We start from the raw sequence: 18,202 nt of genomic DNA, 5'->3' as shown, positions 1-18,202 counted from the left end.
CCTCGGTGGCGCCCTCGTCACTTCCGGCGGCGTTGCTTAGCAACCGCACAGTTTGGCTAACACTAGACCAGCAGGACTCCTACACTCCCCGTCTCGGAGTAGCTTGGAAAGCCAGATAGCGCCAAGGGCATGTCGTCAGAGATGCTGGTGCGGTTCGGAAGGCGCTCTGGACAGGCGAAGGAAAACACAGGTGAGCTAAACTCGCCTCTCCAGGCACAGGGATTGCTCTGGCCTCCAGGCATACGGTAAGAGGCAAGGGTGCCAAATCAGAGTTTAGGTTACTTTTTGAAATGGGCTGCACCAAATCCAAAGCATCCCCATGGGTATCGTTGGGCTCTGTGTAAATGAACAGTTTTGTCTTCATATGATTGGGTAGGTGAGAAAAGTTTACAAATAGGAGCGGAGGAAAGAGAAGTTAGAGACTCCCACTTGACCAGCTGGTCTGAGCCTTGAGCTGTGTAGTTGCAGTTCCAAGTGTCTGGTATTTGCTGAATTCCCTTAAGCGTTTGTTATTCATTGAGTGAATTGGAATATCTTTTGGAAGTATCAATGACCTCATTAGAATCTTGACCCTGCTGTGAACCTACTGAGTGCTGTTAGGAAAGTCTTTCATGGAAATGTCTCAATTTCCTCATCTCTAAAGTGAAGGAGTGTAAAAAATAATGCTACTTAGGTATTATAATCTAGGTGACTTGTTATAAAAGTTTGATTTTTGAATACAAGTAGCCTAGGGGGACATCTAAAGAACTCTAACAATTCGAATGATTTTGCTTTCTTAAGTATGTAAATTCCCAATTAATGTTGCAATGATGACCACCAGAACCTTGGGAGTTTGGACTGAGTTCATGTCATCACCTGAGCTTTTGTAGCAGTAGAGCCTCGTTCTGCCAGATGCAGAGTGAGAGCCAGCCATTATCCCTTCAGTGGACACTACAGGGTATTTATGCAGTGAAGGACTTACGAAGTCCTGACATGTAGGAGAGAGACAGTAACCATGTGACATATAGTGAAACAACAACAACAACAACAACAACAACAACAACTATTACTCTCACATACTTTCTTACATACACAGTACTATAAAAGACTTAGATTTATGTGATAGGTTTTAAAAAATGTTTTGTGTAACTTGGTCCAAAAGTTCCTATCTGAGCCTCACTGCTAAATTATAATTTACATTTAGAAGTGTGTGAAGTAGGAGAGGGGTTCAGATATGTAGACAACTATCTGTAAAACAAATAATTATCTAAAGATTTAATGGAATGACATCAGCCAGAATGGTGGAATAAGGATCTCCAAAAATCCTCTTCTCTATTAAATCGAAAAGAACCCCGGGGCACCTGGTTGGCTCAGTCAGAAGAGCATATGACTAGATCTTGGGGTAGTGAGTTCAAGCCCCATGTTGGGTGTAAAGCCCACTTTAAAAATTTTTATTTTTAAAAACAACACTGACAAAAATCGTCAAAACCAAAATTTTTTTTCTTTAGAACTCAGGAGATTAACCAAAGGCTTGTAACAATTGAAGAGTGTTTTATCAGGAAAAATAGCTGAATCTTGGTAACAACAGTAAGTTTTTTGGCATTTTAACTTGCTCTTGTCCCATACTTTTTTCCTAGCCCCATGGAAGTCTAGAAAACCACTGCAACCACAGTGAATGCCAGTGGCTTAGTAACCTGTGGAGGGGGAAGGAAAGGATTGGATTCTCTCCACAGCCTTTTTTTAGATAACTATTATTTTACCTGTCTCACAGTTCCCTGGAAAATCCTACTGAAAATGCTTAATTTTATTTTACCTGACTCAGAGCTCACTGGGAATGTTTGTTAAAACAATTATTGACAATTTTTTAAACATCACAACTGCCTGAAGTAGTGATCACTGTTGGTTGTAAACAAGCTGACCAAAAACTTTAAAAGAACACCTGGGAAATGAGATGTCCATAAAGGGCTTTGAGAAGCTCCCTACATATTCCTGGGAGTCCAGAAGGACAAATGCATGCATAGTGCTATACACATGCCCAGGAAATACCTGAGAATTTAGCTTTCACCTCTAGCTAAATTTGAGGCTCAATGCAAGAAAAAAGTAAAGGCTAAGACAGTTGTAAACTACCTGCCTGAGCATTGAAGTCATGCTCCAGCACTCACAGAGAGTTTCTTGGCAAAGGCTGGGAGATTTATTTAAGGAAATTAAATTTAATTTAAGGAAACTTCTGGGGCACCTGGGTGGCTCAGTTGGTTAAGCGTCCAACTTCAGCTCAGGTCATGATCTCACAGTTTGTGGGTTCCATCCCTGCATTGGGCTCTGTGCTAATGGCTTGGAGTCTGGAGCCTGCTGTGGATTCTGTGTCTCCCTCTCTCTCTGCCCCTAACCCACTCACATTCTGTCTCTGTCTCTCTTAAAAATAAAAAAAAATTTTAAAAAAAGCTTAATTTAAGGAAACTCTGTCCAATTATTAGCTGACATTTAAGCTAACCAAGCTGAGATTCCAAAAGCCACATACAGCAAAGAATACAGACTTTACAGGTTTAGTTCAGGAAAATCACTAAACAAACCACAACAGCAATAAAAACAAACTTTGGGTGTGTGGGGAATCTGATATCTAGAGTTGCCACATGTTATTTAAAATTTACAACTTTCTGGGGCGCCTGGGTGGCGCAGTCGGTTAAGCATCCAACTTCAGCCAGGTCACGATCTGGTGGTCCGTGAGTTCGAGCCCCGCGTCGGGCTCTGGGCTGATGGCTCAGAGCCTGGAGCCTGTTTCCGATTCTGTGTCTCCCTCTCTCTCTGCCCCTCCCCCGTTCATGCTCTGTCTCTCTCTGTCCCAAAAATAAAAAATAAACGTTGAAAAAAAAATTAAAAAAAATAAAATAAAATTTACAACTTTCAACAAAAATGACAAAGCATGCTAAAAAATAAGAAAGAAGTTTGAATAGGAACTGTTCCTGAGGAAGCCCACGTTAGACTTACTAAACAGTTTCTTTTGTAAATTTACAGTTACTGTGAATATGTTCAAAGAACTAAATGTCAAAGGAACTACAGGAAAGTATTAAGAATGTTGTCTCACAATATAGAGCATATAAATAAAGAGATAGAGATTATAAAGAGAAACCAAATAGAAACTTTGGAGTTGAAAAGCACAATAGTTTCAATGAAAAATTCACTAGCGGGGCTCAAAAGCAGATTTGAGCTTGCAAAAGAAAAAACTCAAAGAACTTGATCATATATTGATTGAGATTGTCCAGTCTAAGGAATAGAAAGAAAAAAAGAATGAATAGAAATGAGCAGATCCTCAGAGAAATATAGGACACCAACAAGTATACCAAGATGTATATAATTTGAGTCTTAGAAGGAGAGGAGTAGAGAAAGGGGTAGAAGAAGTAATGGCTGTAAACTTCACAAATTTGATGAAAAACATTAATCTATACGTTCAAGAGCTCATTGATCCTCTAAAATGGATAAACTCAAACAGATCCAGAACCAGACACATCATGATCAAACTGTCAAAAGACAAAAGGAAAGACAATCTTGAAAGCAGCAAGAGAGAACAAATGCAACACATAAAAGTCGGCCTCAATAAGATTAGCTGATTTCTGCTAAGAAACTATGGAAGCCGGAAGACAGACGGTTGACATATTCAAGGTATTAACTGAAGAAGACTTAAAGATTTTTTATCCATGAAAACTGTTAAAATATTTCCATGTCCTGGCTGGCTCAGTCAGTTAAGCATCAGGCTTTGTCTCAGGTCATGATCTCACAGTTTGTGGGTTTGAGCCCCACATCGAGCTCTGCTCTGACAGTGCAGAACCTGCTTGGGATTCTCTCTCTCTCTCCCTCTCTCTCTCTGTCCCTCCCCAGCTTGCGCTTTCTCTCTCTCTCTCAAAAATAAATAAATAAACTTTAAAATATATATATATATTTCCAGGTAAACAAAAATATCAAATTCATTGCTGGCAGACCTACCCTACACATAGCTGACCTACACATAGACCTACATATAGCTGAATTTAGATATAACTTGATCCAGGACACTATTCTATCTATCAGCTTTGCTTAGCTTTATTCTCTAGGTGGGGACTTGGTATGTGATAGGTAAGATGGTACCTGTGGTTCTAAATTCACTCTTTACTTCAGCAACCAATTGCTCAGTTCCATCAACTTTAATTCAAACCCCAAGAAGACTCTAATTGATCCTGGCAGCTTTTCTCTCAGTATCTTCATCTCTTTCTGGAGCTATGTGATTTCTTGCTTTTGCTTTTCTCTGTACTTTTGTTTCATTTCATCTAATAATAATAATAGTAAACATATTAATAGCTAATGCTTATCGAGAACATTTTGTGTGCCACACATTATTCTAAATTATTTGCACACACAAGTTCATTTAATTCTCACATCATCCATATAACATAGGTCCTATTAATATCTCCATTTTGCAATTAAGGAATTAGAGAGTTAAATACTTTTGTCTACAGGGACACCTTGGTGGCTCATTCGGTTGAGTGACTGATTTTGGCTCAGGTCTTGATCTCATGGCTCATGAATTGAAGCCCTGCTTTGGGCTTGCTGCTATCAGTGTAGAGCCTGCTTTGGATCATCCGTCTCCCTCGCTCTCTCTGTCCCTCCCTTGCTCGCACTCTCTCTTTCTCAACAATTAATAAACATTAAAAAAAGTAATTTTGTCTAGATTTACATAGTTCATACGTGGTATGTTCATTTAGGATGCTTTTTAATTCATATATAGAATACCCAACTCAATCATGTTTAAAAATAAGGACATTTATTTGCTCATATAACAGGAACTCCAGGTTTCAGGTCTAATTGATCTAGCATCATAATGAGATCCTCATTGCCCCATGTTCCCCCTTTGTTTTTTCTTTGTGGTTCACAGTAACAGCTTTATCATAAGGCTACTTCCTTTTGTGGTCATAGGATGCTGCTTATCTGGTCTTCATGCTTCCTTGTTCATATCTAGCTGGAGAGTCACTCTCAGATGTCTCTCCCAGAAGAACAGGAAGAACTTTTCTAAAAGTCTAAAATAGGGGGGCCTGGGTAGCTCAGTCAGTTAAGTGTCCGACTTCAGCTCAGGTCATGATCTCACAGTCCGTGGGTTCAAGCCCCGCATTGGGCTCTGTACTGACAGCTCAGAGCCTGGAGCCTGCTTCAGATTCTGTATCTCCTTCTCTCTCTGCCCCTCCCCTGCTCATGCTCTGTCTCTCTCTGTCTCAAAAATAAATAAAAACATTTAAATTAAAAAATAATAAAAAAAATAAAAGTCTCAAATAAATCTCTTTTCCTTTTGTTTGCTTATTACAGAAATAACTGTTGCCAAGGGAGATACAAGTATTGTTTAACTAATGAGGCACACCCTGAGACTGTATTCAGTTCTCCAAATTACATTGCCACTACTCAATTAGGAAGGGATTGAATAGAGTCAATCACAATGTCTACAACTCCAAAAGATTTTCTTCCAAATTATCCCTCGAATTATCCATTTATAGACTGCTGCTTGGTCATTTTTTTTAAAAAAGCTTTAATAACAACCTGTTGGGGTAGGTATTATTGATCTCAACTTTTTTTTTTTTTTAATTTTTTTTTTTCAACGTTTATTTATTTTTGGGACAGAGAGAGACAGAGCATGAACGGGGGAGGGTCAGAGAGAGAGGGAGACACAGAATCGGAAACAGGCTCCAGGCTCCGAGCCATCAGCCCAGAGCCCAACGCGGGGCTCGAACTCACAGACCGCGAGATCGTGACCTGGCTGAAGTCGGACGCTTAACCGACTGCGCCACCCAGGCGCCCCTGATCTCAACTTTTAAAGATTTGATACTAAGGCTCCAAGAATTTAAATGACTTGCCTAAGTTTACAGAGTAAGGAAATGACCAAGCAAATACTCAAATCTGTCTTCTGATTTCAAGTTCTTCTATACTTTCCACTTAATCCCAGCTGTCCTTGAAATAATAAGAATAAAATTATTATTTAAAAGAATTTCCGGTATCATGACAATATAGAAATGTCTGAGAAAAAAATATTTAAACTCTTGAAAGTCTTTAATGTTTATTTTTTAAAATTTATTAGAAATAAAGAACTCTGAAGAAGATCAAGTCCTCTATCCACCTCTTCTACCTAGCAAGGTCGATCTCCGGCAGGTTACCATAATTCCACACAATGAGTGGAAAAGGATTCGAGATAGCCTTGACAGTTTGACAAGAGAAGCAGCATGCCTTCGTACAGAAAGAAAGGCAAAGAAAGAAATGCATTTCCGATCCCAAGAAGTGGTAAAACATTGGACTAATACATACACAGTAAGTATTAATCACCCAGGAATACATATGTACTGAAGACTCACTCTTGTTTCTTTGTACATTTTATAAATATTTTTTATGTGTAAAATATTATAAAAAATGCTAGGCACCTGGGTGGCTCAGTCAGTTGAGTGTCCAACTTTGGCTCAGGTGATGATCTCGCAGTTCATGAGTTCAAGCCCTGCATCGAGCTCTCTGCTGTCAGGGCAGAGCCTGCTTGGGATCCTCTATCCCCACTTTCTCTCTGACCCTCCCCCACTCGTGTGTATGCACTTGCACTCTCTCTCTCTCTCTCTCTCTCTCTTTCTCTCAAAAATAAACATTTTTTAAAAATCATAAAAATGCTATGAAGCACATTTTCAACAGCTTTATTTAGAAGTGACAAACAATAAAATAGACATATTTAAAGTTGTACAATTTGCTAAGTTTTGACATATTTACACACCCCTGAAACAATCATTATAATTAAGATAATGAACATACTCATCACCAAAACAAGTTTCCCCATACTTGATTTACACCTTCTCACTCCTTCCTGCCCCTGTCTCCAGGCAGCTTATCTGCTTTCTTTCTTTTTTTCAAGATTTTATTTTTAAGTAATCTACACCCAGCGTGGGTCTTGAACTCCAACCCTGAGATCAGGAGTTGCATGCTCCACCGACTGACCAGCCGGGTGCCCCTGCACTATTTTCTATTTTAAATTTTCCTCAGCATAATTTTTTGAAATCCTTTCAGAATTCTTTCATGTTGTTGTGTGTACCAATTGTTCATTTTTATTGCTGAGTAGTAGTATTCTATTATATGAATGGACCACAATTTATTTATCTATTTAATTGTCGATGGTTTGACATCAACCAAATGTTGGTATTTGAGCTGTTTCCAGTTTTTGGCTATTATAAATAAAGCTGTATATGAACATTCATGTGTAAATCTATTTGTGGACATATACTTTCACTTCTCTTGGGTAAATATCTTGGTAGAATGGCTGAATAATATGATGGCTGCATATTTAACTTTGTAAGAAACGTCCAAACTGTTTTTGAAAGTAGTTATAATTTTATACTCCTGTAAGAAGTGTGTAAGTGTTCTATTTTCTCCACATTCTTGCCAACTTGCTGTGGTCAGTCTTTTTAATTATAGACATTCTAATAGGTGTGAAGTAGTATCTTACTATAGTTTTAATTTGAATTTCTCTAATTACAATTATGTTGAACATCTTTTTATGAACTTATTTTCATATTTTCTTTGGAGAAGTGTTTATTCAAATCTTTTGCCCGTGTTTAAACTGGGTTTGTTTTCTTATTATTATTTTGTTTAGGTAAGTTTTAAAATATATTCTGGGGGCGCCTGGGTGGCGCAGTCGGTTAAGCGTCCGACTTCAGCCAGGTCACGATCTCGCGGTCCGTGAGTTCGAGCCCCGCGTTGGGCTCTGGGCTGGTGGCTCGGAGCCTGGAGCCTGTTTCTGATTCTGTGTCTCCCTCTCTCTCTGTCCCAAAAATAAATAAAAACGTTGAAAAAAAATTAAAAAAAAAATAAAATAAAATATATTCTGAATACAAGTCCTTTATTAGATATTTGATTCAAAAATATTTTCTCCCAACTGTGGGAAGGGGCACAGAAAGCTTTTGGTACCTTGCTTTAGAAACAAGATTCATAATTTAGTCTCTTTTTTCTCGAAGAGGGAAGAATTAAATCACGACTGATATCACGTATTACATATATTACATTCTGAAAAAGGCAAATCTGTAGGGAAAGAAAACAGATCAGTGGTTGCCAGCAGCTGCAGACAGGGGTAGTGGTCGCTATAACAGGGCGTGAGGGTATTTTTGGGGAAGATGATGGAACTGTTCTATAAGTGACGATGCATTTGTAAAACTGTACACTAAAAGAGGGTGTGTAAATTATACTCTAAAAATCTTGATTTTGAAGAAGTCTCTGGAGTGGAATATGCCATATAATACTTTACATCTCTACAGATGTTAAAGAATAAGAAGAAATATAGTAAATGTGGTAGAAATGTAGTAGTAAAAGCTGGGTTTTTTTTTTTTTTTTTTTGTAGGCACAGAGATTGATAAAATAGTAGATCAGAAGAGAGAGCTTAGAAACAGTCACATGTTATATATGGGAACTTGACATATGACAGAAATGTCATTCAAATCAGAAGGGAAAGGATTAGGAATTCAATAACTGATACTGAGATAATTGGCATACGAAAAAATGGGATTATATCCTTACCATATAGAATATACAAAAATGAATTTCAGCTGGATTAAAGACCTAAATGTGAAAAGTAAAACAGTAAAACTTTTGAAATAAATCATAGAATATCTTCAGGATTTTAGGGTAAGTAAGGTTTCCTTAAGGTTGTCAAAAGTATGACTCATAAAGAAGAAGAAAGACCTCATCTGACATGACGCATTGGATAGAAGTAGTTATTTAAAGGAATAAAAATAGTTATATATATATATATATATATATATATATATATATATATTTTTTTTTTTTTTTTTTTTTTTTTTTTAGTAAATATAGAAAGAAGCTTTGGAGGTACCTGGGTGGGTCCATTGGTTAAGTGTCCAACTCTTGGTTTTGGCTCAGGTCATGATCTTGAGGTTTCCTGAATTTGAGCCCTGTGTCAGGCTCTGCACTGACAGTGCAGAGCCTGCTTGGGATTCTCTTTCTCTCCGCCCCCCTCTCTACCCCTCCCCCACTGGCACTGTCTCTCTCAAAATAAACTTAAAAAAGAAACTTTGGAAGCAAACTAAGAAACCAATAGTGATTATCTTAGAGATTGCTGATGGAAGTTAGGATTGGAGGGAGAGCTTCACTGTATACCTTTGTAATATTTGGGGGTTTGGGGACACCTGGATGGCTCAGTCAGTTAAGCATCTGACTCTTGATTTTGATCTTGCGATTGTGCATGTTTGAGTCCTGCATTGGGCTCTGTGCTAGGAATGTGGAGTCTGCTTGGGATTCTCTTTCTCCCTCTCTCTCTGCCCCTCACCAACTCCCACTGTCTCTGCCTCTCTCAAAATAAATAAATGAACTTTAAAAAATTTTTTACAAAAATGTTTTGGTGTTTTGAACCATGTAAACGTGTTAGCTACCCAAAAGCTTAATTAAAATATTAGCTTCTAAGTGTAACATATTTTTTTATTAATGATATATGCAAATATAACAAAGACTCATAATGAAAGACTCATATTTCATTATATGCAATGTGAAATTTTGTAAAATTAAATTGAAAAATGAAGACAGAAGACTGTTTTTTTCTTATTACAGGGGATGAAAGAACAGAAACTTGAAGCCAAAAAGAAGCGTGATGAAGAAATAGAGGCAGAAAGACAAAATCTTGATGTGGAGGAAGCAATATACAAACAAGGAGAAAGGAAAAAGGCTATTGAATATGCAAAGCAATATCAATTTTACCAGACAGAAAGAGTGAAAAAGTTTCATGTACTACTTGGGTTTTCTTGCATTTCTCTATATATTTAACATATCTCTTTACATAAATAATTAGACTTTATTTCCTTAAAATGCCACAATTTTTTTTTTTTTTTTTGTAGTCAGGACTTCTTCTTAGTAGAGTTATGAAAGAACGTGATGCACAGATTGAATCCCAAAAGAATAAAATAAAATCAGATAAAAAATGGGAAGAACAATTAAAACTCAACATTGAAAAAGCTTTTAAAGAAGAACAAGAAAAAGCAGAAAAACGACGCAGAGATAGAGTGGCTCTTGCCAATGATCATTTAAAACAGTATGTATATAGAAATTACCTTTTTTGTATCTCATTTTTCTCATAAAAACTTTTTTTTCTGATTATAGAAGTATAATGCTGTAATACTTAGTAAGTAGAAAAACTACAAAGAAAGTTAAAAAATCACTATTACTCTCTTACCCAGAGATAATATGTTAGTTACTATGGTCACAATGATGCTGCATAACAAACAAACACACAATCTAGTGGCATTCAACAGTAAACATTTCTTTCTCATGCATCCATAGGTTGGTTGGGCTTGGCTGCACAGCTTTTCTTCAAACTACAGGGCTGTCTGGGCTTGCTTGTTGCTATGACTATAGCTCTGATCTGTTCCATGTGTATTCATTTTTGAGGTACAGGGAAACTTTTCTCATGGTATTGACAGGGATGTAAAGGAATGAGCCTGAGCTTGCAAGTACATGGCTAAACTCAAAGGCAAAATCAAGGAAATACACTTAGTCTCCTGTAAGTCTAAAGCAAATCACATGGCCAAGCCAAACAACCATGGAACAGAGAAATAGACTCCTATGGAAGTGGGAAGTGAGAGAGTGAATTTTTTTGAGTGGTAATCTAATCTACCACAATAATCTGTTATCGTTTTGGTATATTGGTATATAGCCATACAGACATTTTTTGGTGGTAGTGGTAGAGGGAGTCAGATTCATTGAACTATAATTTACATTTACTAATAAAATTCACCTTTTAGAAAGCAGATAGCTGTATAACCACCCCTAAATCAAGATACAGAATACTTTCATCATCCCAAAATTTCCCTAATGCCCCTTTGAACTAAATTCTTTTCCTTACCCTCAGCCCCTGATAATCATTGAGTGACTGATACAGACTTTTTTTTCTGAGAATATATACTCTTTAGAAAATGAAATTGGATCAACAGTATCGTTGTATATTTTTTCACTTACAGTATCATGAGCTCTTGCTATGTCAGTAAATAGAAATCAAACCCGAACCTTTTTTTTTTTAATGTTTATTTTGAGAGAGAGCATGCATGTGTGCATGACAGAGGAGGGACAGAGAGAGAGGTAGAGAGAATCCCAAGCAGGCTTCATAACTGTCAGCACAGAGCCCAATGCAGGGCTCAGTCTCATTTACCGTGAGATCATGACCTGAGCCAAAATCAAGAGTCGGACACTTACCCGACTGAGCCACCCAGGTGCCCCAAACCTGAACTTTTTAAAGAAGTAGCTACTATATATATATCAGGAGAGGGGATTGCATTTGTGCATAATTTTATTTACTTTTCTAAATACTTGATACATGCAAATAGGAAAAGGCATGAAGGGGATTCAGTGAATAGTCTGTTCCTTGTCTATCAGCCACCTTGTTTCGCCGGTGTAAGGCTTACCAGTTTCTTTATAGTTTAAATGTGCATAAATATATCAAAAAATTTAAACAATATTCTACTTTTAAAGAAAAAATAATTTTTGTATTTAATCATATCATTAATATATGATCAAACAAAATGAAAATTAAAATCACTAGAAACTCTGTAATCCAGAGTAGGTACTGTTAACATTTGGGCATATATTTGCTACTCTTCAAAGTTATTTTTTTTTTTTTAATTTTTTTTTTTCAACGTTTATTTATTTTTGGGACAGAGAGAGACAGAGCATGAACGGGGGAGGGGCAGAGAGAGAGGGAGACACAGAATCGGAAACAGGCTCCAGGCTCTGAGCCATCAGCCCAGAGCCTGACGCGGGGCTCGAACTCACGGACCGCGAGATCGTGACCTGGCTGAAGTCAGACGCTTAACCGACTGCGCCACCCAGGCGCCCCCAAAGTTATTTTTTTTAATTTTGCAAATAATAAATGAATATATACCTGTTTAAAATTCAAAACAGCAAAATTTGGAGTAAAATTAAAAAGCCTATCTTCATATACACCCTATTCAATGTCTCTTTAAATCCCATTTGCCTCTTCACAAATAGCCATTATTTAAAGTTTTGTGACTATCCCTTCAGAATGTTTTATTATAGTTACTAATATTTATATGCAGGACATATTTAAGTATGTTTATATATTTTTTACCATGGATATTATACACTGTATTTTTCTGTGTCTTCATTTTTTCATTCAACAATATACCTTGAATATCTTTTTTGCGATAATATAAGGATCTGTCACATCTTTTCAAATAATCATATTGTACACAAAGAATGTACCATTATTTATTTAACTATATTGTTATCGAGGGAAATTTGGATTTCCCCTCCTCCATTTCTAACAATGCTATGGTAAATAAACATCCCTGACCATATTTATTTTGTAACGTTTGTGCAAAGATGTATTTATGTAGGATAGATTTCTTGAACTGAGCTTGGATTTTACATGTGGGGAGATACTGCCAAATTGCCCTCTGAAAAGGATTTTAAGTGTGTAATCATCAATGATATCTGATACCTTTTTCTTTATGTTATAATCAATTCTGGACAGTACTTTTTAAAGAATTTAATGGACCAAATAATAGTATCTTTTAATTTATATTTCTTTTTTATTTCTAGTGAGGCAGGTTATTGTTTCATGTGTAAATATTCATCTGTTTTCGTTTTTGTTACCATAAATTGTTTACTCCATTGTTCTCTTGTGTAGGTTCATATTTAGAATATACTTACTTTGATGTGATCTGTCTCTTTTTGTTATTATGGTTTTGGGTTGTGTGTGTGTGTGTATACATATATATACATGTATACATACATATACGTATATATGTATGTATATACATGTATATACATACATATATATATTCTTATAGGCCTATATATATGTATTTCTTACAGTCTGAGTGACATAGATATCAATTCTTAGGATATATGTGTTGCCAAAGTGTGTATTCTTCAGTTCTTTGAGCCCCTAGTAAAAAGAGAAGGGAAAGCTTTGGACTTACTGTAATGTTTTTCTTTGTCAGTGTAGAGATCCAAGGGTTTATGCAAGTTAGAGACAGAGCCATTGGCAGAAGGAGGCAAATATTTGATCAGTGAGTCACCTTTGAAAAATATCTCTTATGTTGGCTGTTGCAGGTAGCAGACTGATCTCCAGGAATCTACCTGGCAAGTACTAACACTTCACAGGCCATCCACCTATAGCCTTTGCATGTAGACTGTGTTGAGGCCACAGGATCTCCTTTCCATGTGGTCTTTGGCAATAGATTAGAAGTTCCAGCAGGTTTAATGCTTGTTTGGGTTGTTTCTTTGGTTTATCTTCAGTGCAGTCTAGGAGATGTTGACCAGGTTCTGAGGTCAGCATAAATTCCTTTCCTTTTCATGGTACACTCTGTCTTTGTGGATGATGGCCAAGTATTACTTATCCTCACTGCATTCTCAAGTGCCCTGTTTTTTTGTTGAAATCTCTTGGAAACTCAAGCATATAGCTAAGACTTGGCTTTATTCAGTTTCTTGTAGTGGTGTAGAATTTCTTCTGTTCTGCTGATTGCTTTGTGGGGAGTTAGGAGGGAAAGATATTTGACACGTGGGCTTGGGTTCCCAATTTGGTTCCAGAAGTCTTATGTCTTAAATTTATTAAGAAATATTCAATTCTGTAATTGAAAACAACAAAGGAAAATGCAAATCTATTTATTATAAATGGTTTTTTAAGTATACGAATTCACAAAATTATCACCAGTGATATTCTGTTGAATGTTGATTCATGTATCAGTTCTATACAACTCAGAATGCATGGCACTTAAAATACTGTTAGGAATGGTAATCAGCCCATAAAAAGCCTCTTTAAGCTAACAATAGAACTGGAATACTAACACTGGTATTGATCTGAGTGGATACAGAGGACCATGTGGTAGAAAAAGAGAAAAGAAGGAAAGTTTTCTTCCTGCTTTCTTGAATGATAAGAGTCTATTCAGGGGAAAATTTTTTTAAGATAGGCTACTCATTTATTAGTAAATTCATTTATCCAGTCATCCATTCATTTTTATAAACATTTATCGGACAATCTCCACTTGCCAGCCACTATTCTAGTAACTGAGACTGTGAAGATGAATGCAATTGTCTTTTTTCTTAAAAAGTTCACAATCTGGGGAGGAGGTATAAACATGGAACAAATAATTACGGCATGATAGTAGATATCTTGATGAATATACGTACAGGATGTGTGGAAGCATATAAAATGGACATCTCAGTTCATACTGAATTGTGAAAACTGAGTAGGAATAAGTCATGCGAATAGGAAATGGAGAAGTATTTTAAGGAGAGGAAATAACATGGGTGAAGGGCCAGAAGTTAGTTAGAGTATGGTGTATTTGGGTAGCTACAAGTAGTCAAGATGACTATAGTAAGAGGGCAAAGAGGGCAGTGTTAAAGATGAGATTGGAAAGAGGCAAGGGCCAGGTCATGGTGTGCCTTGTAGGCCAAAATTTGTAATGACTTTCCACTTTGAACAAAGACCATATTTTAACACACCCAAAAAAAGGAAATTGGAGGATATCGAGAGGCAAGACTCTTTTGAATGCCCTATTAATTGTATTACCAAGTGCTGTTCAGGTATTACCTGGTGGTGGTTTAAAATATGTACATACATTCTTTGATATTCCTCTCTTCAGAGGTTGGAGTCTAATTCCTTCCTCACTCGAGTGCAGGCTATACAGAGTAACTCATTTCCAATGAAGAGAATGAGTAGAAATGATGATGTGTGACATTCTGAGAGAGATTAGCATATAAAAGGCATTGTGGCTTCCTCCTTCCTATCTGGGATCAATCATTCCTGAGGATGCCATGATGTAAGGACACTCAAGCAGCTCTATGGAGAGGTCTATGTAGCAAGGAGCTGAGGCCTCATGTCAAGAGATATGTAAAAATGGGTTCTCCAGCCTGAGTCAAGCCTTTAAATGACTACTGCTCCAACTAACATCTTGACTGCAACCTCTGGAGAACTACCTAGCCAAGCCACTCCCAGATTCCTGAATCTCAGAAATGGTATGAGATAGTAAACATTTATTGTTTTAGTCCACTAAGTTTGGGGGTAATTACTTAGTAATGGTTAACCAAAACACACTGTACAGCTGCTGCCCTGTGCCTGAAAGTGAGATTTTTCACACATTTTTAGAACAATCTCTAGGCTGTAGACCTAGTCATTCTAGTCCATTTTTGGGCTTTGAGCAGTGTAAGAATCTGCCTGTGGCTCACAGCCCAGTGGGCATAATGAGGAAGGGGCAAATGAGGGACTCTAGTGACACCAAAATCCCCACATGGAGGGATTTTGACCAAGAACCTTAAACATAATTATTGAAAAGAAATTTAACAGTATCTGTAGATACTGCATATAATTCTATTTCCTTCTAGGTAAGCCTTTCTCTAGGAAGGGGCCCGTAGAACTTGCTTAAGAACAACTCAGTTCCTATTAATCTCATCAACTTCCCAGAAGAAGGGAAAATCATTACAGGATAGTTTGCTTGACTTTCCCCTGGATAAGATCATCTAGGGAAAAAGCAAAGAGAAAGGAGGGCTTAAGTGATCACATCCTACTGATTAAAATTCCTATGGATTAAAAACACACCCTAAATCTAAGAACTTACAAATTTATAACTCCAGTCCAGACCACTCCTTTGGGTCCCAGCTTCACATACAACTGCCTTTAAGACATCCTCCATTTTGATGTCTCATAGATATCTCAAATTTAAAATGTCTAGCAGGAAAGTATTTATTCACCACCCCCACAGTGGACATTCTAGTGACACCCTTATCTAACCCTCAGTTGTCCAAATCAGAAACCTAGAAATACACCTTGATTCTTCATGTTCCTTTATTTCCCACATCAAATCTATCAGCAATTCATGTTGAATTTTTTCTCCAAAATGAATCTTAAAGTTACTGCTGTCATCTTAGTCCTCATGTCCCATGAATTATTGTGTCAACCTCTTAACTGGCCTACTAGTCTCTCTTCCTAACCCCTTCTTTCATCATCCAGAGAGATTTTATTAAAAATTGATCATATTGTGGCAGCTGGGGCTCAGTTGGTTAAGTGTCCAACTCTTGATTTTAACTCAGGTCATGATCTCACAGTTTGTGAGTTTGAGTCCCACATCTGGCTCTGTGCTGGCAGCATGGAGCCTGCTTGGGATTCTTTCTCCTTCTCTCTTGGCTCCCCGACCCTCTCAAAATAAATAAATAAGCTTTTAAAAAAATGATCATATTGTTCTCCTACCTAAAACTTTTCAATAGCTTTCCATTCATTTAAAATAAAATGGAGGGGTGCCTCGGTGGCTCAGTAGGTTAAGCATCAGACTTCAGCTCAGGTCATGATCTCACAGGTGGTGAGCTCCTGCATTTGGGTAAGCTCAAGTCCCCCTTTTGGGTGAGCTCTAGCTCCACTCCGGGATCCACACTCTCCATCCCTTCCTGCATCTGGAGGGATTCTCTCTCTCCCCTCTCTCTGCGCCTCGTTCACTCGTGCTCTCTCTCAAAAATATAAACAAACAAATAAAATGGAAACTTGACCATCTCCTGCTAAGCCTCGTGTGATCTAGCTGCATCTTCTAAACCTCCTTTCCTACCACTCCGTCCCCTTAGTTACTGTGTTTCTGTCATACTGATCTTCCAGGCCTTGAGCACCTGTCAAACTTTTGCTTGCCTCAGGGCCTTCCCACATATTTTTCCTTCTGTATGGAATTTTGTTCTACCATTCTTCACCTGTAGACTTCTCACCAGCTCAAAGAATCTTCTTTGCTTCTAAGAATTCTAACGAACTAAACAATAAAACATTTTTGAAAATTAATATTTTTAGGGCAATCGTAAACCTAGTTTAGCTGTAGACAACAATGACTTTTTTCTTAGCTCCTCCTCAGGAAAATGATTGTGGCTCCAAAGCTGCTTACTCTGTACAGATGAATCAACTGGGAATCTCCTGTCCTCCATTGGCTTAATAATACCAAAGTGAACTTACCATCTTATTTAACTGTGTAGTCCTCCGTGGCACGGGGAACGGAATTTTCCCTTCTGAAGATGAGTGATAAGATTCCAAGAAAATATTCTTTTGGATCAGGTGCATTTGAAAGGTTTATTCCTCAATATTTTTGTCTAAGTGTATTATTGATCTTCCCTGTGCCTACCTTTCAGGAAGAAAAAAAAAAATAGAGACAGCAGATAAAGAATGGTGGTAGAGTAGCCTGCACACTTGATTGACTGACAAGAATGCATGAGCAAGTAGACTAGACATCTTAGGCTGAACAGCCTTGTTAGTATGCAGAGGATTAATTGCCAGATGGGGGCACTCAGAGTCTGCAATAAAGTACTGATTGTGGTAGGGCTGGGAAGGTGGGTTAAAGAGGTAGAGCTAGAGCTAAATCTCACAGATCACAGCCTCGCAGTAAGGAAGCTGTTCCAGGATCTCTGCAGAACTCACACATAAGCCCTGTGTGGCTTACCACTCAGAAGGCACTATAGCTAGTGGATGTGGACTAGAGAAACAATGATCAGCAAAGTGGCTAGTTGGGCAAGGAAACCCATTTCCTGAGAGGCTAGACCCATAGGTTAGGTACCATTGTCTAGTGCTGACTAGTGAGAAACACTAGGGATTAAGGACTTTTCTGTAAAATAATGTCACTATTCCACTATACTGTCATTCAATTAACTTGAACATTCAATTAACTTGAACATTCAAATGTTCAAAGGAACATTTGAATCTAGTGTAGGACTTAATTTTGGTCAGCAATGAAACAAATTTCAGAGAAAGGAAAATATTGGCAATCTTAGCAAGATTGGATTTGGCTTTCATCACTGCTCTTTATATATTCCCTTCTTGTCCTCAAAGAAATTCACTAGTTTCCCCACAGCTTCACATCATCCCAGGGTGGAATCTCACTCATGTATTCAAAACATAACCTATTTTTCTGCTTTGCTGTCAATTATAGTATTCTTTTGCTTTAGAATAAAGGAACATGAAGAGGAAGAAGAAAGAAGGAGAAAACATGAAGAAAAGGATGCAGAGGAAATAAGGCGACAGAATTCATTACATGAAATAGAAATGAGGAAAAAACTAGAAAAGAGAAAAGAAGAGATAAATGAAAGCAGAAGGCTGTTTTTTGTAAGTTGAAAATATATATCTCTTCAAAAAAATATATAATGTCCAATGCCTAACTTTTAACGTATTTTTAATCAATAATAAGGTTGAAAACAAGTT

The 18,202-nt window shown here is 37.4% G+C and overlaps 1 protein-coding gene across 1 annotated transcript in view; it reads left to right on the top strand.

The window, feature by feature from the left end:
- Positions 1-36: 36 nt before the first annotated feature.
- The window catches only part of CFAP210 (cilia and flagella associated protein 210), a 31,795-nt gene continuing 13,629 nt past the window's right edge, over positions 37-18,202 (top strand). The window contains exons 1-5 of the mRNA XM_025912600.2: positions 37-190; positions 6,071-6,297; positions 9,580-9,753; positions 9,864-10,057; positions 17,950-18,106. Of these exons, the coding sequence (XP_025768385.1) occupies positions 130-190; positions 6,071-6,297; positions 9,580-9,753; positions 9,864-10,057; positions 17,950-18,106 (813 nt within the window). The 5' untranslated portion in view covers positions 37-129. The remainder of the gene's footprint in view (positions 191-6,070; positions 6,298-9,579; positions 9,754-9,863; positions 10,058-17,949; positions 18,107-18,202) is intronic.

The sequence above is a fragment of the Puma concolor genome, chromosome C1 (genome assembly GCF_028749965.1).
Source record: "Puma concolor isolate L17-30 chromosome C1, mPumCon1.1.hap2, whole genome shotgun sequence".
NCBI lineage: Eukaryota > Metazoa > Chordata > Mammalia > Carnivora > Felidae > Puma > Puma concolor.
Note: the sequence above shows the minus strand (reverse complement) of the source record. Positions and strands in the feature narration are given on the sequence as shown.